At 38.3% G+C, this 18,082-nt stretch overlaps 2 protein-coding genes across 2 annotated transcripts; both read right to left on the reverse strand.

Moving 5' to 3' along the window:
• Positions 1-757: 757 nt before the first annotated feature.
• On the reverse strand, positions 758-6,596 carry hirip3 (HIRA interacting protein 3). Its single transcript, XM_036590439.1, has 8 exons — positions 6,459-6,596; positions 6,120-6,246; positions 5,363-5,519; positions 4,432-5,106; positions 3,259-3,425; positions 2,013-2,163; positions 1,817-1,915; positions 758-1,140 (listed from the first exon to the last, which is right to left on the reverse strand). The coding sequence occupies exons 1-8, from the start codon at positions 6,524-6,526 to the stop codon at positions 953-955; spliced, it is 1,632 nt and encodes a 543-aa protein (XP_036446332.1). The 5' UTR covers positions 6,527-6,596; the 3' UTR covers positions 758-952.
• A 586-nt stretch (positions 6,597-7,182) lies between these two features.
• kctd13 (potassium channel tetramerization domain containing 13) lies at positions 7,183-16,768 on the reverse strand. Its single transcript, XM_036590004.1, has 7 exons — positions 16,598-16,768; positions 15,558-15,842; positions 13,812-13,981; positions 12,426-12,515; positions 12,234-12,286; positions 9,273-9,468; positions 7,183-9,130 (listed from the first exon to the last, which is right to left on the reverse strand). Exons 2-7 carry the CDS (start codon positions 15,805-15,807, stop codon positions 8,879-8,881), a joined length of 1,011 nt encoding a protein of 336 aa, XP_036445897.1. The 5' UTR covers positions 15,808-15,842; positions 16,598-16,768; the 3' UTR covers positions 7,183-8,878.
• Between the last annotated feature and the right edge of the window lie 1,314 nt (positions 16,769-18,082).

Here is an 18,082-nt window from a genome sequence, read left to right on the forward strand (position 1 = left end):
TTTTGGACAGTTTAAAAAAATATAAATACAGAATAAAAGTGTTAATGGAGAACATTCTGGAGTAAACCAACAATCACACACAGGTACTGTACACCAATCAAATGTTTGGGTTTGTTGGTGTTTGCTGGGTTGGTTAGCTTTTGACAAAACTTACCAGCACAATCAGTTATAGCACCTAAGCAACTAGATGGTAGAACAGGCAACGTGGCATTTCAATGGAAGTGCCACTTTTATAGAATTTAAAAGAAAATCCAGGAGATATAAGGGAGAATTCTAAAGTGCCACAATAGCTTAGTCTGTAAATCATGGGGTTTATTCTATAAAGCTGTATTTCATTGTTAACCAGATAGTTTAAGCCAAAACTAATGAGGTAAAGGGCATTTCTACTGGACAAATCTCACTTCTGGCTTAGGTTTTTCAGCTACCTAAAAAAAAAAAAATACTTCTGTATGAAATACCCTCTGTGTCGTAACTGAGCTATCATTTTTTCTCTCACATAACCTGTCCATGGACATGTTAGTACAGTTGGATGCAATGCTCAAATCAGCTTCCAGTTTCACTTTCTTTTGCTCCTGAACACTGCATTTAGTCAATCTTATGCCACGTAAACAAATGCTGAAATGCATAGTGATTTGGGAAAATATTTAGTTATGTGTGATTTTTTTTTTTTATTTTTATTGTAAACACTAACAATTATCTTGAGAATCAGAACATGTGTAAATAGCTACAAAACTATAACAAACTGGAAGGTAAAACATACAAAGGATAATTCTTTATTATTCTGTTAAAGTTGCATAGATGAACATACGTAAAAGAAGTACATCCAGTACCTCAACAAGTACACCTAAAAATGAACGGGACCGAAACAAAGACATAAACAGAACATCAGCCTGAAAAATCTGAACGGAATATGCTATAAACACTTTGTACACTTGGGTGAGGCCCTTGTCACCTAATCACTCCCTGCATCATCACTAATGATTCCCCGCAGGTTGCTCCAGTCTGTTGTTCTCTTGCGCCCCCTGTCTGCATGGCCATCTTCACTGTCTGAGTCAGAGTTCACTGCCCGTTTGTAGGCTGATGCTGGAGGAGAGCGGCCCTGAACAGGCCACAGTGTTGAAGCTCTGCGCTTGGGACGGCCTGAAGAACACAGACAGGACAAAAAAAAAAAGAGAAAATCCATCAATGAGATAAAGAATCTATATACAGTGGGTAACACATGAAGATTAGATTAGGGTAATTGAGTAGAAGCAGATTTGCTGCCATCAAATTCAAAATGGGCATATTTTTCAACAAACAACACAGTTCTTAGTTTCAACATCTGATATGTTGTCTTTGTACTTTTTTCAATTAAATATAGGGTTTAAATGATTTGCACATCATTGCAATCTTTTATTTTATTTTTTTTTTTAACATTTTGCACAGCGTCCCGGGGTTGTAAAATACAAAATGTGCCATAACTTTTGCACAGGCTACATTTCATGTTTCTTCCAATAATTTTTTGCAGTATATTATATTCAACAATTAAACAGTAATTGTGCATTAAGACATACAGAAGTGTGATCTCTGTACAGGATATGTACTTTTTTCATTTAGAAAAATCTACAGAAACCCATTTGACCAGGAACGTCTAAACCTTTACTTACAGCTGCATACTCAACCAAGTGTGTTTTGGAGATTTAGATTAAAGGCCAACATGAATATACAATAGAAAAAGTTCACATGTAAACATCAATGTATAAGGTATGCAAGTAGGCTTATTTAAATGTGCGCACTTCGGCACGGTTTGCTAAAGATAATATAATAGGGGAGGTACCATGAGTGGTAATGATGTTGCTAACATCCAGCTCTGCAAGTTCCTGAGCTTCCTCTCTCTTCAGTCTGGCCTTCTTACACTTCTCTATGGTGGGCTGACCTGGAAGACAAGACAAAGGTAATGACAAGTGGTACACATACACACACCAACAAAACAAGACTTTGTATGTGCTCTCTCTCTCTCTCTCTCAGCTGACCTTCCACTCCCAGCTCTTCCAGTTCTTTCTTCAGCACAGCCACCTTTGCCTTCACTGAGCGGCAGCCCTCTAGTATCTTCTTGTAGTTCCGCCTTACGCCACAGATGGAGATGTAGCGCTTCAGCCTGGACACAGCTTTATTCTCCTCGTCCTGCAGATCAAGCAGTGCACAGGTTAGCATGCTAAAGACAATCTGAGGTAGACCGCCATCTTCAAATAAAGAGAGACGGATATTCCAAAGACTGTCCCATGATAGCCCTGTGCTAATCAGGATTGCTGCATAATTTTCAAAATCAAATTCAATGCTTTGTAAGACCTCAATACAACAAAAATATCACAATTTCTACCGCATGATGCTCAAACTGATTAGCTGAAAAAACATAGGTTTTGTTTTGAGACTGCATAGACTCAGAGACTCCAAATCTAAAGAAGTAGGTAAGACGAAAGTAAAAACAAAGCAGTGATTTGAAAGTCTTTTACAGGTATTTAATTCCAACAGCACAAAGAAATAGACATTTAATATTTCAACTAATCGACTTTATTGTTTTTTTGTAAATTGATGCCAATCTTGGAATTTGATGCCTGTAACCCATTCCAAAAACATTGGGACAGGGGCAATGTAAATATGAATTTTTTTGTGGAATGATCAAAACACCTGTTTAGAAATTTTCCACAGGTAAACACCACAATAGGTAATAGGTGATGCTATAATGATTGGGTATAAAAGGAGCATTCACATACATTTTGAGTAATTTCAGTTAGTCTTAGATAGAAACAGAAAGACCATAACAGATCCATTAGTAGAATAATTGCATTTTAGCAAACTTCACCTACCTTTGAAATCTTGTCTCTCACTACAGACAATTATAAATAAACAGCATGAATGGCCAAGTTTAACTCAACATACAGCTGGATTACATTATCTTTTGCGCTGAGGGGTGTTTCCATATGAAAGTGAATGGAGGCAATATCAAGTAGATTCACTGTCAAACGTAACCCATGGCTGACTGACCAGGCATCTGATTGTCATTGCTGTTGTATCGATTTTACTTGCCCCAGGCAATCAAGCAATCACTGATACTTAGCAACTGGCAACCTTAGCAACTTTTCAACCAATCAGACTCTGTGATTAGAACTAATTGCCATACAAAATAATCCTGAGCTGCAGCCCTACTTTCCTGGGGCAAAGAAGCTGGTTTCTGACAGATGGAGAGGTGGCTGGGCTTGTCAGCTCCATTCAGCTCACCTTTCCTCCTTTAGTCTTGCTCTCACTATCTTCCTTCTTTTTCTTTGGTGCACTTTTCTTTTTTTCTTCCTGTTTAGGCTTCTTCCTGCCTTCTTCTTCACTTTCTAGCGAAGGCAAGGATGAGGAGTCAGAGTCTTCTGCTACATCCTTCATATTTTCTTCTCTCTCTGTAATGAATGGTAAGGTGACATCATGGTGATACCATAATACAATAGCTGTTATTGGCAATATGACATAATTAATGTGATAAATTATGTGATAGCTAAAAAAACTAGAGGTGGGCGATACGGCAAAAATATCACAATACTTCAAGAAATTTCACGATATGTCAAAATGATTCTAATTATAATAACTATAACTATAATTTTTTTAACTGCACTACATCCAATGTTTGAACTGCACTACATCCAATTAAGCAGGAATAATTTTGTTCTCTTTGTAATGAAACAAGCCGTTGGTCAGTGTTCTTAAAGATCTAACAATATCCACGATATGCTCAGAAAAGCATATTATGAAGTAATTTACCAAGATAATAATAAAAATCGTCATATGCTCAGCCCTAGACCAACTGCAACATGTCATGACAAAGCATCATTAGGCCTGTTTAAGTGGATTTAGTGCAGTGCAGTATGTAAAATGCTGAACTGACAATATCTTCTAAATTTGTCCTTTTTTTAAAAGTCTTATCAAATTTTAGAAGAACAAAACACTGTGATTCATATTGTGTATCATGAAAACGTCTATGTTAGGGATGCATTACAAGCCTGGTATTAGCTTACAAACATATCGGCATCGGACTGATGTTTGTATTTGAACAATATTTTTAAAATATTTATGGTTCACTGTAAAAGCAGAACCTTTACGAGGCACTGAGTTACCGTGCTAAAATGCATTTTATTCATTTTACTGCATTTAACATTTAGTAACCATCTACAAATAAGTGTAATACTTCTCTGTAACACTAATCCAAGTATATTTAGTTGTAATTCCTAAAATGTAGAGATGTTTATAAATTGCCATCGGCAGGTATATACAGGAAAAATACAGACTGTGGCAATCAGCCCACAGATACCATATTGGTCACCATCACTTAAAGTACTGTGTTCAATTTTTGCCATATAGCCCACCCCGATACCATACAACAGCTCTTAGTCTGAAAGGTACCAGGCTCACCTTTCTCTTTCAGTTTTTCTATAGAGACATTAGCAGTGTGATTCTTTTTGTTTGTTTCTTCATCATCAACCTCTCCATCATCACTCTCGCTGTCAGAGTCACTCTGTTTGTTCTTTTCAGATTGTTTCACCTCTGTCTTCTCCTCGTCGTCGTCTTCCTCACTCTCAGAAGAACTCCCAAACACTTCTTTCTGCACTCTTCTCACAGCTTCACTCTCTGGTGACCTCATCTCTTGTTTAGTCTCTTTCTGTTTGCTCTTCTGAGAGGCTGCTTTGCCTCTCTTTCTCTCAGTCTCATGCTCACTGCCATCCTTTCTCCCTCCTTTCCTTTTCATCTGTTTGGTGTTTGTTTCCTCTTCGCTGTCCGAGCTCGCACTTTGCTTTTTCTTTCGGCCTGTGGCCTTTGCTTCCTGCAGCTTTTCTTCTTCTTCATCACCTGAATCTTCAGAGCTGTCATGCTCCTCTCCCTCACTCTCCATCACCTTTCCTCTCTTCTTTGCTTTATTTCTCTTCCTCTCCCCCTCACTTTCTGAGCTTGTGCTTGCCTTCCTATTCACCCTTGCTTTTTGTGGTTCTTTTTTCTTCTTCGTCGCTTCGTCATCACTTTCCTTGTCCAAGTCTTTATCACTTCCATGTTCTTCATTGGCTGCTTTCTCTATTCCAGAATCTGGGGAATCTGACAGAGAGACAATGACGTTGTATGCTTGTCTAAAAATTCGGAACAGATATTTTTGTGCCACAGTTTGACAGTTAAAACAATGGTTGCCGTTCCTTAGTACATTATATGTCCAAAAGTTTGTAGACACCTGCTCATTCAATGTTTTTCCTGAAATCAAGGGTATTGACAAGGACAATCAGAAGTGGTGTCTGTACCTTTGGACATAGAGTGTATCTTGGTATAAAAAGAATAGTAGTCAGCATGCTATTGTCACCTGGGGGAACTGACTCAAAACGAGGTTTCTTTTTCTGGGCTACTACATCAAAATGTTTGTCTTCTGTCTCTGTTTCTTCTTCTTCATCCTCCCTCTTGCGTTTTTTCTTTTTCTGGGAAGCATTTGCCTTTCTGGCTAAAGGCTCATCATCACTGTCCTGAGGAAAAGCAAAGCAAGCTAGACAATTGTTTCACTGTAAGAGGAATTCCACACATTTTAAGAGTTTCTGCATAATTCGGTCATGGAGATGTGAATGAAGTCATTCAGAGTGGTTTCATCTAAAATGGTTCACTGTAGAGAAAGTACTCATTTTTGTTTACAGTGGTGGTGATAGGAACCAAGGGTTGTGAGGACTTCAACATAAATATAGCTGCTTTATTTACTATCCAAAACGACCAGTAAACCCACACGTGTCTGAGCTTTGTATAGTTATGTTTTGTTGACAACGGTTGAATTTGTTTTACAAGTTTTCTTTAGAGACCATTTTGCCTTACAGCACCCTGCATGTATCTCTCTGCCATACATGCTTTTTAAAATATTCACAACCTTAAAACTCAGAAAACGTATTTGTAACCATGAAGCGAACATTTTCTGTGATGTAGCTTTTAGAGGCGGTACATTCTTCAGACGTCTGGTTCCCATCGCCACCACTGTGAACAATTCTGGCACATTCCACATCAAAACTAGGATTTAATAATGCAGAACTTCTACGAATTTTCTCATTTACCAAAGTAGGGGAAACAATTAAACGACTCACTTCTCCTTGCATTTTCAGAAGCTCCTCCTCTACGACTTGCTTGAGCAGCTGTCTGTGCTCCACACTCAGGGCTTCCCTGCCCACATGCGCCAGATACCTCTTTCGCAGGATGCCGAGGGTTAAAGTGCTGTGCAGACAGAGATCACTGCATTATTTCACATATACGACAAGATGTATCGTGCATGCATTACTAAGACGGTACATATTAAGGCGCAATGACTGCTGCAGCAGTTTGAAACTGATAAGCTAACTTAGCGTTACGAAGCTAGCAAATTCAGAGTTTCCAGCGAGACTCATGAACCCTGAAAACACTAGCAAATCACACCAAGAAGCGATTACCTGAGGTCCGAACAGCCACGGAGCTCTTTGAAGACGAACTGGCGAATTTCTGCCTCTTCTGAAACCATGACCAGCGCTATAAATGGCCCTCCGCACACAAAACACTGCGCACTTCACGCGGCGACTTCCAGGTTTGGCGCGCGCCCACCCGTTGACGGGTACGTCCCGTTGCGTCATCACGTACAAGCTAACGCTACAAAAGTCCTTCTTACAGATATAAATATATTCATTTTAAAACAATACATAAAAAAATAAACAAATGAATAAGCCCCATCATCAAATATTCCACCATATACTCCTTTAATGTGTGTGTGTGTGTGTATATATATATATATAGAGAGAGAGAGAGAGAGAGAGAAATTTTATTGCAAAGGGAATGTCTAACAGTATGCATTTTTTCTTTATATTTTTTCTTATATATAGTTAAGTAACTTTGCACTGTATCTATGCATCTTATTGGGAAGCATGCAACACATACAATATAATATATATAATAATAAATAAATTAATTAAAATCTACAAATCAGAAAACTTATTAAAATGCAATAAAAACTGTTTCTTGTCCTAAATATACTAGACTGCTTAGTTAACCTTACATTTAGAACTAGCCCACACAGTAACATTAACATTTACTCTGTACTGGCTTGCTTTTAATACAGTCTTACTATATTTTTGTTTGTAAAGCTTTAGTTAATCCAGTTTCAATGAGGTTCTAGAACAGTCATTTGTAAAAAAAATGCATTTTATTAGTGAACCTGTGGATAAAACAACAATGAACAATTCTGGACGGCATAATACCAGAGAGATATCAAGGTGCCAGATACCTTGAAAGTGGTATAAAATCTCTGATAATACTGTTAACATCTCATTTTTAGCTTTAGGGATTTTTCTTACAAAAAAGTGTGAGCATTACATTGGTGTTTTCTTGGTCAGTAAAAACAATTCTCATGAGACTCTAAACAGATGACAGTGGTCAAGTGCTACATCTATTACAAACGCTATTTACAGCAGTGACAGGTTAGCAAGTGAGCATTTGGTCATTATATCAATGTTTTCATTAGGAGTCAATGTCATATTCTTAAATAAACTGACATTAGCCCTGTCATCTGCAAGCATGGCCACAAACCACTGTCACTTCATGCGTACAATGGCAGATTTACCCATCAGCCTCATGATTATCATCACATACAACAGAGCAAAGGTTTGCTTGGATACTCAAGAAACAGTTAATAGTCCTCTTATGCTCAGTTGTTGCACAAAGAAAATGGCACCCTTTTTTGTGGATACCTAAGAAACGTTTGCACTTTTGTAAATAACGATATTCAAAAGTCTTTCTTGTCCGGATTTTATAAGCCACTCACTGCAAAACCAACTATGGCCACATCAGAGTAACATTTTGTCAGTTTCATACAACTTTGGTGCAAAAAATAGCCGGGATGCCTCTCTGGATAATTATTATAATACGCCACTAAACTAAATACGTAAATACATCAGTTTAATTATTCGCATAGATTTTGGACATGCTTGGTAACTGGCTCGCTGCGTTGCTTTTTTTCGGTTGGTTTGAAGCAAGAAACAATTGCATGTAGTTTCTGCATTTCTAAAGTGAAAGTGACCAGCCTGTTTAAAAATGTGCATTACCAAGCTGGCTGAAGGGGCCGCAGTAAACAGTTCAAAACCGAGATTCACTTCGTTAAGAACATGTGCAGAAACAGGCCGTCTCGATGCAATAATAACTGCAATATGGACGAGTAAGCATTACCGTGAATCGTCTTTCATCTTAATGGTGATCTCTCTGACTGTGACACTTTTATGAAGTCCAGGACGACATCCAGCCTAGTGAAAATTCACATCATACATCAGTCAAATACAGGTCGCTTCTAAGTACCTCTCTGTAGCTGTCACTCAACACACGTCTGCATACCAAACGTCACAGTTCACCATCAGGCATTAAAGGATCCCATTCAATATGACCCCACTCCACACCCACATACACACATAGCAATAACTTATTTCATGTGTACCTTTAAAAAAATGAAAATATTCTGGACAATAAATTAATAGAATTATAAATAAAAAACAAAAACAAGTCCAAAGACAGAATAGAATGACATGAATGTACATTCACCCTCCAAAATATAATAATAATAATAATAATAATAAAAACAAAACAACAGACAAATAAAATTAAACCACACCGTGGCTCTTTTAGGATTGTTTCTAAACTAGTTCGTACAAATTCCCACCCCACCCTCAGTGCAGTGTTAGCGTACCAAAGATTAACTCCCATCTCCACTCTTCACTCCATCCATTCACCTTTATATGCAAGTCCCTCAATATTTCCAGTTATAGTACCCATAGGCTACTCCTTCGGTCTCCTGTTCCTTCTCATCTGTACCATTTCTCCCTGTCCCTCACTTTCAGTCTTTGTACACAGTCTGCTGTCCATGTCCCCTCTCATCATGCATAATGTGTCTCCGCACATGGATCCTCCTCACCCTTCTGTCTCCACCCCCTACACCACCACCATCCTCCTCTGATTGTCCCACACCTGGAGATGAGACACCACCAGACTCCAACAGAGCCATGCCTCCGTGACCAGAGCTCCGTCCGTTCTCATAGATCAAGATGTTTAGGGTTTCTTCAAAGATGCGAGCTTCTGGAAACTCAACCTAGCAGTCAGAGGCAAATCATGAGTGAGAAAACGGGAATAAATTCAAAGTGCAAAACATAAAAGTATAAGAACAATAATATCATCCAATGTAGAAGATACTTTCAAATAAACATACAGGACAAATACAGTCTCTTGCTTACTTTGGTCTGTTTCTTCTCGGTGGCGTAGACAATGGAGGTACAGCAAACCTCTGCAATCTTGCGTCCGTCTCCGTAGAAGGACCAGCAGCAGATTTCGTCTCCAAGCACGTCTTTAATGAAAAGCACTCTGCCATTAAAACGTAGCCCGAGCTTATCAAACAGCTCAATGTTCTTCAGCAAGTTGTCATCGGAGTTACTGCGGGAGTGAAGAAAATTTCAGAAACATTATATACAGTTGTATGCAAAGGTTTGGACACCCCTGGTCAAATTACATATTTTGTCGATTTTCTTAGTGAAAGTAAGTTAACACATTCTCTTCACACATTTTAATGACCTAATAACTGTTTACTTTCTGAAATAAATTTACTGGAAAAAATAAAAACATAAAATGGGACCTGTACAAAAGTTGTAGCACATTTTATGTTCTATTGTTTTCCCATTATGTTAAACTTCTGGTTATTCCCTGCAGAGGATACATTTTTTTCACTTTTTATTCTAATTTTTACTTAGAAAATCAACAAAGTATGTATAGTGCTGTGAAAAAGTATTTGCCCCTTCCCAATGTCTTCTATTTTTGCATATTTATCACACTTGAATGTTTCAGATCATCAGACTACTTTTAATATTAGACAAAGATAAGCCAAGTAAACACACAATGCTGTTTTTAGATGATGATTTCATTTACTGAAGGAAAAATGCTGTTCAGCCCTACCTGGCCCTATGTGAAAAGTAGCCCTTAGCTACTTAAATCAACCAGTTAACCAAATTTAACTGACAACTGGGTTCAATTTCAGTAGCCACACCCAGGCACTTCAATGGAACCTGTCTGGTGATGTGAAGCAGACTAGAAGCACTCAAAAAGCAGTATATGATGCCATATTCTGTAGAAATTCAAATACAGATGAAAAACAAAGTCATTGAAATCTACCAGTCTGGAAAGAGTTACAAAGCCATTGCTAAGTTAACAGGAGAGAACTTTGAACAGCAGTGAACCTTCCCAGGAGTTGCCAGCCCACTAAAGATTCACCAAGAGCGCATCAACGACTCATCCAGGAGGTCACAAAAGAATCCAGATAAACATCTAAAGAACTGCAGGCCTCACTTGCCTCAGTTAAGGTCAATGAACACAACTCCACAATAAGAAAGACGCTGGGCAAAAACAGCATCCATGAGAGAGCTCCAAACTTCAAACCACTGCTGACCAAAAAGAACACGAAGGCTCATCTTGCATTTGCCAAAAAGCATTTAGAAGACCCCCATGACTTTTGGGATAATATTCTGTGGACTGATGAGTCAAAGGTGGAACCTTTTGTTACACATGGGTCCTGCTACATCTGGCGTAAAGCCTCATTCCACCATCATACCAACAGTCAAACATGGTCGTGGTAGTGTGATGGTCTGGAGCTGCTTTGCTTCTACAGGATCTTGATGACTTGTTATAACTGATGAAACCATGAATTCTGATCTCTATCAGAAAATCCTGAAGGAGAATATCCGCCCCTCAGTTTGTGACCTAAAGCTCAAGCACAGTTGGGTTGTGCAGCAGGACAATGATCCAAAGCACACAAGCAAGTATACCTCTCAACGGCTCAAAAGAAACAAAATTAAGGTTTTGGAGTGACTGAGACAAAGTCTTGACCTGAATCCCTTTGTGATGCTGTGGCTAGACCTTAAATGGGCATTTGATGCTCAAAAACCCCCCAATGCAGCCAAATTAAAACAATTCTTCAAAGAAGAGCGGGCCAAAATCTCTCCACAGTGGTGTAAAGGACTCATCACAAGTTTTCGCAAATGTTTGATTGCACTTGTTACTGCCAAGGGTGGCACAACCTGTTATTATTATTAGGTTTAGGGGTAATTACTTTTTCCCACAGGTGATATAGGTTTTGAATAAATCCCTATCTTCATCAAAATTAGTTGGATGATCTGAAATATTTAAATGTGACAAATTAGAAAAATAGAAGAAATCGGGGGAATACTTTTTCACAGCACTGTAACTTGATAAAGGGTATTCAAACTTTTGCAAACAACTGTACACAAGAACAAGATTAGCAAAATATATTAGCATGTTAACATCTTAGCCAACTTATAAAAAAATATTTCACCAAATACCTCACAATTATTACATAATCAACTAATCAAAATTATTTGAGATGAATGCAAATCTAACTGCAATCATCTTCCACAGTCGTTAGACTTCAGGTATGTATTGCTGCAAGAAACAAAATGTGAATTGAGTATGTTGGGTTGACACAAAAAATTGTAGAAAGCTGTTAACTGTTGCTGTCCAAAAAATACAAAAACAAACAAACAAAAAAAACAATTTTATTTTTACTTTGTTAAAGTTGATGTTAAGAAATTTTAGTCCAAGTAATTCTGGAGCACTTCTATTGGTCCATTCATCATGAAATTATGACACGATCACAATGTAAAGGGCAGCTGCCTTGTTAAATGATACAATAATGAAATAAAATTTAGAAATCAGATGGAGAAATGATTTTTTTTCTTTTGGACAGCAACCAATTGCATTCATTGAGACATCATGGGGCTTACAAAAACAAAAAAGTTCCAACTTGGTGCTCTTAACACGTTTAAAGGCTAGCTCTGAGTAATGTTTGTTTACTTGTTAGCTATGTAGCTAATTCTAGATTCTATACACATACACACACACACACACACACACACACACACACACACGTAGTTTTGCTTGACTCTATACATTATTATGTTACTATTAAGTACTATTAGGCATTACTACTAACGTTCTGTTACCTAGTTAGCAAGTCAGGTGCTAATCAGCCAATCTGGCCACTTAGGCTTGTTTTTTAGTAGTTACAGACAATGAACAAGAAAAGACAATTAAAATCATTAATCACAATTATCTATATGATAATTAATCACCATCTACTATGTCACAATCATGACAGCCCTGGTATATTTGTATGTATGTGCTCAAAGTACCTGGTATAGGAATACTTATTGTTCCCTCTGTTGTTCTGCAATTTCACCACAGGCTGAAATGGATTAAAACAATGTTTAGAAGTCATTCTTTTACAAACTCCATCCTAGTACCTACATCACCCTTAACAGCCCCAGCTTTACAGTACTTCTTGACCACATGGTTGCCTGTGTGCATCTAACAATTTCTCTCACCTTCCTACAGGTGGCAATCATCCTCTGTTCCTCCTTGGCAGAAGTGATCATAGGAATGTGGCAGCCTCCCTCGTACACCTCACTACGTTTCTACAAGATGAAAAAAGGAACAGATTCCATCTTAAAATCACCTTAAAATCTGTAAAACAAATATTGTGTCTTAACTGCAATAAGTGAAAACCATATGTAGATAGTCAGACAGAGCAAACAGGTACCTATTCCTTAAATCAATTACCAAACAAATCACATTAACACAGAATTTTATAATAACACTCGTTGTATGGGTCACTAGTAAGCTGAATAATTGTTCTGTCACACTGACATTCACCAAACACTGGAAGTGTAAACAATTAAGAATCAGTGTCTGAATGTTTTCGTTGAAGCCAAAAGCCTGCATATTTTGCATTTCAGAGAAGTGAGAATGCTCTGAGCTCATGGGGAAAATAAAAGGGGTCAAATGCAGTGAACATGAGTCACAAGACGGACACAGGCCAATTTCAGATATACTGGAACTTCCAAATGTTTACTGAAACTGGGATTAACCTGAAGGCACTGCACTGCATATTCATGATCTGGTATGTCTAAAACATGAACAACAATTATTACCTATGGAGCTTAAATGTGTAACATTCTTACAGAATTACAAAATAATTAAAAAGATTAATGTCTGTCTTAATTACAGAATACCCAGTCAGTCAACTTTGCAAATGAAATGTGTTTTAGCTACTGACCAGTAGATCTCAGAGCAGCTGTGAAAGTACATTAGCATCACAATGTGTTATAAATTAGGGATGGGCATTTACTGTTATTGTAATATATAACATCACAATATGCTTTTCTGAGGAAATTAAATATATGTACCTGTACTTCAAAAACAAAACAATTGTAATATTTCATTGAAGAATTGTAACGTTTCATTACAACAGGGAACATAATTTATCCTGTTTAAATGGATTTACTGTGGCACAGTATGTGAAATGCTGAACAAAAAACATTGTACTTAATGTATTTTAATAGTATTTTTTAAGTGTAGCACTACCAGGCCTTTTTTACAGCATTAATATAGCAATATGTAACATGTATATTGTCTTATTTGAAAGTATTAAACTTCACAGACAGTAACAAAATTGCCTGCACAATCTGATCACACCAAGTGTTACACAAATGATTATTTCAGGCTTTACAGGGTGACTTGCGGTGGCACACACACCATACTTAAGTGTGTTCTTTTTTCTTCATACTGAATAATTCTACTTCATTCAGTTTTACAAATATATTACACAGTGCTGCTTTAAATCAGAAATTTTCGTTAATGCTGTACTTGTCGTTTATATCATATATAACGGTAGTGTTGAGATATGTACGGTATTGTGCAGAAAGACTGACCTGTAGGGTGGAGAGACAGTGCTGGATCAGACCCTGCAGTCTGTAGTACTGCGCTTCCTTCAGTACTTCCTCCAGCTCCCTCTGCGTCTCAGGCAGCGGCACCGTTCCATCCCGCAGGAAGTTCAGTACCAGGGGGAAATGACGCCCACACCTGTCCAGCACCACCCAGCCTGTGGACACAGACGATGCTCTGTGAGCTCTGACCTTGCCTCTGCTTAGTCCGTCTCATTGGTGCACATTTATATTTGCCCAACAGCTTAAGTTCAGAATTAACAAAAGTAGGACCAGACAAAAGGACACACTAATTAAGAGCTTTAAGAATTTTTTCCTTGGTTGCGGACAGCGATTCAAACTTTTGTCAAATTCTTTTGATGCCTATCCGGCCATTGTTAACTGTTAACCGACAAGCATAAAATCAAAGATGCAGTCCATCGAAATATCAATTAGAAAACGAGTAGTTCTGGTTCTTAGCCAAGCCAACATTCAAAGGTAGTACATCATTATATTTGGGCTTCTGTCCTCACAAAAAAGTCCCACACACCAGTATTTTGTTGAACTGTTGTTTACTGGAAATGAAATAAAACTAAAAAAAAGGGGACTTCATAAAAAATGCAGAGTGATTGCATAGCTTAAGCAGTTGCTAGGCAGTGCTGCCAAATGGTTACTATGATATTTGGGTGGTTGCAAAGGTGTTAATAAGTAGTTGCTATGGTTTCCCAAGTGGTTGCTAGGGTGTTGCAAGGTGGTTGTTATGGTTCCCCACATGGTTAATAAGATTTTACCAATGGACTTGTAGTAACATGACATTAGTTGGGTGCACAAACTTTTGCACCCCATCCATTCCTATGCAGAAAAAAAATTATATAAAGATGACTGTACGAAAATCATGTGCACAATCAACAAGTAGTAAACAAGCACACCATTTACATTCAGACCAAACTTTCCAGAGTTGGTGTTGATATCTTGAAAACTGTGAGGTAAGTCAGCAGACAAAAATCCCAACAGAAAGAAGAGGAAGAAGAAGAAGAAGAAGAAGAAGAAGAAGAAGAAGAAGAAGAAGAAGAAACCCTTGGATAACAAAAGTGTTGCACATCACTTTGCAATGTGCAATTACTAATAATGGGCCTCCTTCATCAATATCTTCCTCAATTTTTCTTAAATTTGTTCTTGAGAAAGGTCCTGACCTTGCAGGTGCTCCCTGTTCTTATCTAAGAACAAATCCTAAATGAGAAAACATTGGTGCATGTCAGAATCTTCGTGAAACCTGCATAAGCGGGTTTTAAGAAGACATTTCTTCTTAAGAATGGTTGGTGAACGAGGCCCAAAGTTTTTAACTGATAGCATGAATCAAATAATTGTTTACTTGTCAGTTAAGGGTTAATCGGTTAATCACTTACATCCTTAGTTGCACAGCATTGTACTACTTCTTAAAACATGTCAAATAAAGTTGAAATGCATCAAAAAAAAAAAAAGAATCTGATTGTAGGCATGGGTATGGGCAATTCAAGTAATGTATAACCTTGCTTGATTATGTCCACAGAGGAAACACTTGACTAAATTGGTTAAATGTGACTGGATCACACTATTATCAACTTGGATTAGTATTATGACACATTTATGCTTAATTCTGTCTTTTACAGAACACTAAACACTCTAAAGTATTCTCAAGTAAGTATTTTTATTCAGTTTTTGAATTAATTGTATGTTCTTAACCGTCCTCTTGAACACGCTAGCATACTCACTCACCTTCTGAGTCTATGGTGACTTCCGTGCTTCCATCACACACACTCCTGAGTAGGTTGTCCTCCTTGCTGAGGGTCTGGACTGTGGTGTAGTGGAGGGAACCACCCACATTCAATTTGACATACTTGCTGCCAGCCAGACCTCCTCCGATCTTCTGCTCAGGACCGTGGCTGGGGCTAGGGCTGGGGTTGGGGGATGGAGGTGCCAGGCTGGGCTCTGACACCACTCTTCCACTGGAGGCTTCGGCAGACATCAGGGAAACGCAGTCGAAAACCTCTAATGTACTGTCTAGAAATGAAGTATACATATACATCAGGCACAGCGAGAATGGTGTAATGTAACAAAGAAGGAAGTACTACGGAAATCTGTGCTGTTTGTCCACTAGTTAGTTTTAAGCATGGACCCAGCCAATGGCAGCTTTCTGAGGCGAGCAGAAAGCAATAAAACAAGTTAATCATCTTCAAGATCTTCAAGAGGTTATAACTTCAAAGTCGACAGTGGGAGTGATAAAAATGTACTTTGCGTGCCGTGTGCTGCTGCTATTTTTAGTAAGCCGAGTACATATACAGGTACATATAACACGCCTCTGGGCGCAGATAACTCCAGTATAATAAAGCGAAGCCTGATGCAGGCACGGCCGTAACTTAGCTAGATGTCCTGTGTCATTTTTCAAGCGTTAGCTACACTGTAATTGAAAATTAGAGCAGCACCGCTGGCTATCTGAGAGGAATTAGGTCAGTACGGACGGCTAGACGTGACAGATCTTACTTAGCCAGCCAGCTAATCCGCACAAGGAAGAGTGAGCTAACGTTAGTTTCTTGACGGCTTGACTAAAAAAACAGCATCACTGATTTGTCAAGACGTTTCAAAGTGTTCACACCTCTGGTTAATGTGAGAGCAGCTATACTTCTGGTGACAAAGGCAGTGATGCGCTAATTAGCAAGCTGGCTAACAGCACCGTTTAACGTTAGCTAGCTAGCGTTCAATACGTGAATATGATATTTATTACGGAGTAACTATGGAAGAACTAAACGGTTACTCACCAGGCCGAACAGAGGAGTGGTTGTCCTGAAGCCCAAATGTAACGTAAACAGCACACGATAGTTTACATTAAGAGTATTCGAGGCTTAATTCCATATAACTTTATCATCAAATCATTTTCCGTTTTATCTCCAGACTTCACCCACCACTTTCTTCCTCTCGAATGTTTCCCCCTTCTGGAGCAAAACGGCCAGTTGATTGGTCCAAACGTACGTCAGTCACACGTTATAGCACCGCCTCTCCCTCCGTCATGTGCGAAGTGATTGGACCTGCAGGCTCGTTGTGCCTGAACTCATCCAATCATCGCAGATTATTTAAATAGGTCAGTGTTTTGTTTTTGCTGTTCTGAAACGCTCGTCATAACGCTGGGTTTATAAATGTACTGCATGGCGAATCGGCGATGATGTGATTAAACTCGTAATGAGTAACGCAGCCTAATCCGACGGGCTGCACAATCTGTGTCGTACTGCCGTGATCATATTCCTTTACGGAGCGTAAGAAGTGCTCTATGAAAGCCTCTTTGTGCTCGTCTATGGGTGCACATTTTGCTGTGGCTTAAAAATAACTGTGATTATTTTTATTAATATGTCTGATCACAGTCCTACAAGAAATAATCTCCTCTGAACTGTCTGCAGCCTTAGAGCTCTAACGTCCTTCATTTCATGTTTAAGAACGTGTATTTGTTTATATATGAATTCAAATAAGAAATTGAGTATTAGGATGCTTGCAATATTTTAAAATGTTCTATAAATATGATAAAATGGACGTTGTAAATACCCAGTTATTTTTCTCAACTCATAACGTGCTCTAAATATTATGTTTTTTTTTAGATTGTCATCGTTATAGAGCAGGGTGGGGAGGGCCAGTGTTCATTTCCCTGTTTAAGCACATTTGGTTTCAACTAATCTGTTATTTGTCAGGTTTAACATGTGTGCAGGGTTGGGATATATAAAATATTTATTCACAATACAGAAATTAAGTATCTGACAGATTTCAGAAAACACTTTTTAAATCTCCAGTAAAGTTTGTTTATTAACGTTTAAAATTTGTGCAATGTCTGTAGAAAACATACTCATTAAATGGACTCTAAACAGGAGCTTCTCTCAACAGCAAACAGCTTCTCTACAAATACAGAAGTTCCTGCAATTTGACGAGAAAGTTATTTGTCTTAGCATTAAGCTCTTTTGACAGATGTTTGAACTGAACAGTCTCTTCAGTAGTAGACATGTTTATGAATGATAAGCTTAGCATTGGTGTTGTCCTGGACTTGTATGTGCAGATGTGCCTCATACATACATGACCAACACAAACTGTGCAGCAACAGATGAGCTATTGTCCCTGACTTTACATCTACATGGTGGAACAACAAGGTATGAGTGTCTAATAGAGTAGACAGTGAGTGGACACAGTGTCTAAAAACTCTAGCAGCACTGCTGTGTCTGATCCACTTGTGCAACACACACTAACACACCACCACTACATCAGTG

Source organism: Colossoma macropomum, unplaced genomic scaffold (assembly GCF_904425465.1).
Source record: "Colossoma macropomum unplaced genomic scaffold, Colossoma_macropomum, whole genome shotgun sequence".
Classification (NCBI taxonomy): Eukaryota; Metazoa; Chordata; class Actinopteri; order Characiformes; family Serrasalmidae; genus Colossoma; species Colossoma macropomum.